The sequence below is a fragment of the Habropoda laboriosa genome, unplaced genomic scaffold, assembly GCF_001263275.1.
Source record: "Habropoda laboriosa isolate 0110345459 unplaced genomic scaffold, ASM126327v1 scaffold68, whole genome shotgun sequence".
NCBI lineage: Eukaryota > Metazoa > Arthropoda > Insecta > Hymenoptera > Apidae > Habropoda > Habropoda laboriosa.
In genome coordinates this window covers 1,427,643-1,429,941 of record NW_017100195.1, presented here as the reverse complement: position 1 = coordinate 1,429,941, position 2,299 = coordinate 1,427,643, and the positions used below count along the sequence as shown (strand labels likewise).

The window sequence follows — 2,299 nt, the reverse complement described above, 5'->3', positions numbered from 1 at the left end:
TTAAGTATATTTCTCTTTGCTTTTCATTTTTTCTTCTTTATTGATATATGTTAATAAAAAAGGCAAAATATCAGGGCAGTTTTCTTTAGCCAATTGTTCTATACCACACTTATTATTAGTGAACAATGTTAAATTAGTACATGGTATCAGAAGTTTGCAAACAGGTAATGAACGAGCTATAAGTGCTTTATGCAATGCGGTGTAACCATCGACATCTTTTAAATTAGGGTTTGCACCAAATTTTAACAAAAGTTCAACAATACTAGCATGACCTTGCATAGCTGCTCTATGCAGAGCAGTAGCATGACCACAACGCGTATGTGCATTTACTACTGCGTCATTTTCTAATAACATTTTACAAACATCGTAGTGCCCGTTTCGAGCTGCATAGTGTATCGCTCTGTATCCGGCAGAATCTTCTATATTAGCCGAAATACCTTTCTTTAATAACGTCTTTACACGATCCATATCGTTATACTGTGCTGAAAGTTACATACATACTGTTAATAATAATCTTAAACATGTATATAGAATAATAAAATCACAATTGAATAAGTTTAATTACTAACCCGCATACCATATACCACGTTCAAACTCCATTTCCGCAAGAGATTGACGAACACTGACATCATTACTTGTATTGCAGCATGTAGTATGATCATTGTGGTTATGATTGTGCTGCATGTTTATTGTAGATGTAATTAGTGCCTGGATAATTTACCTATCATTTCATTAAAGAAAAATAGAAATTTGTTCTTAAGTATATTCTTTTTTCCTATATAAATTTGAACATCGTATTATTAGGATGAATATTATTAATTAGTAAATTATCAGCAGTTGTGAAAAAGTGTATAAAAAAAGAACATTTTTAAATCATAGTAGTCATATATTTTTAATGAATGTTCATTCACAGTATGCAAAAAATGTATTTCGTTTACACAGTTCACGTGTTTATGACTTCATATGCGTATAATTGTATAACATGCATGAATATCGAATACATATATGAAAATAAGGCCAGTATACAAAATTAGCCTTTATACATATATTATGTTTCAATTATTTTATGAGTAGAATATTTCATTAGTAGTTACATAATTTTTTTTTTCTTTTTTTCGAAATGTGATGCTGCACTGACAAATGTTTTCTGATCATTTCATAAATCAAACCAATAAATACTGAATACAATGCAAACTCTGTAACAATACCATATAACATTAATACTAGTTTTGATTCCGTACATTGTATATAAACATAAAGGTTACAAATATACAAGAAAGAAATAATGTAATACTTCAATTTGATTAAAAATCAAAATGCACATAAAATGCAAAAGTTGCTTTTAAAGAAAGCATAAAAGCGAATTAATTTATTGCACAAAATGATTGCTTGATTCTATATTGATTAAAAACAACAAATAAAACTGAACGTTACTATTTTTGTATCATTTTTGTAATGTTCCTTAACTTTGCGCACGTATCTAATTATCTAATAATTGCCTTTTTGCGATTTTTGAACATAAAATAAAACAGTAGCTGTAACAAAATATCTTCGATCAGAAAAGTTTAGAAATATTTGAAAATTGTACCCGCACAGTCTTATTAGTGTCACAATTGTTACTAATAATTAATGCGAAAATTAAGGTAAACAGAAGACCTTTTTTCTTATTTCGCCTTAAAGTCGGGAGAAAATTAAACATGTTTAAGTACAAAATGATGTAGAATTATTGTTTTAATCTATTAAATATTTTTTATAAATATTATGTCACGAAGATTGCTAAAATTTCTCATGAAAATTCATTAGTATAAATACGTCTGATAAAAAGTATGCATCTCTAAAGGAAGTTACAAAATATTGATCAAAACTTGGTAACGAATGTGAACACACCAATTTGTATACCGGTGCGATCCTGCATATAAAATCTTTATATATAATTGAATAATAGAATACTTTATCCGTACTGGGTTTTCATTTTACGTGAACGTGACAGGCGCACACTCATGCTTTAAGTATATAATAAGTAGTATTTTTTTTTATAACTTTTAGTCCTGAGAATAATTCTTGATTTTACGATTCCCTTTGCAGCGTCCAAAGCATTTCGGCCTCTCCCGTGCTACAGATAACTCGGTATCCTAATTCTGCCAGTGCGTTAATGATGGAAAAAGGTGACCCTGTAATAAATTTTATTCCACAAATTAACAAAATATTGTATAATTTGTGAATATACAATATGATACGATAAGATATAATCTTGAATTTTCATAAACTATTTAAATATAAGAATTTATCTACAACAATA

The 2,299-nt window shown here is 28.4% G+C and overlaps 2 protein-coding genes across 2 annotated transcripts in view; both read right to left on the bottom strand.

The window, feature by feature from the left end:
• Positions 1-2,299, bottom strand: part of LOC108570299 (ankyrin repeat domain-containing protein 39-like) — a 5,604-nt gene continuing 3,305 nt past the window's right edge. Inside the window, exons 2-3 of the mRNA XM_017932138.1 lie at positions 570-721; positions 1-482 (exon numbers count right to left, since the gene is read on the bottom strand). Coding sequence (XP_017787627.1) covers positions 1-482; positions 570-684 — 597 coding nt within the window. The 5' untranslated portion in view covers positions 685-721. The remainder of the gene's footprint in view (positions 483-569; positions 722-2,299) is intronic.
• The window catches only part of LOC108570322, a 6,365-nt gene continuing 6,032 nt past the window's right edge, over positions 1,967-2,299 (bottom strand). Inside the window, exon 3 of the mRNA XM_017932163.1 lies at positions 1,967-2,171. Within this exon, the coding sequence (XP_017787652.1) occupies positions 2,068-2,171 (104 nt within the window). The 3' untranslated portion in view covers positions 1,967-2,067. The remainder of the gene's footprint in view (positions 2,172-2,299) is intronic.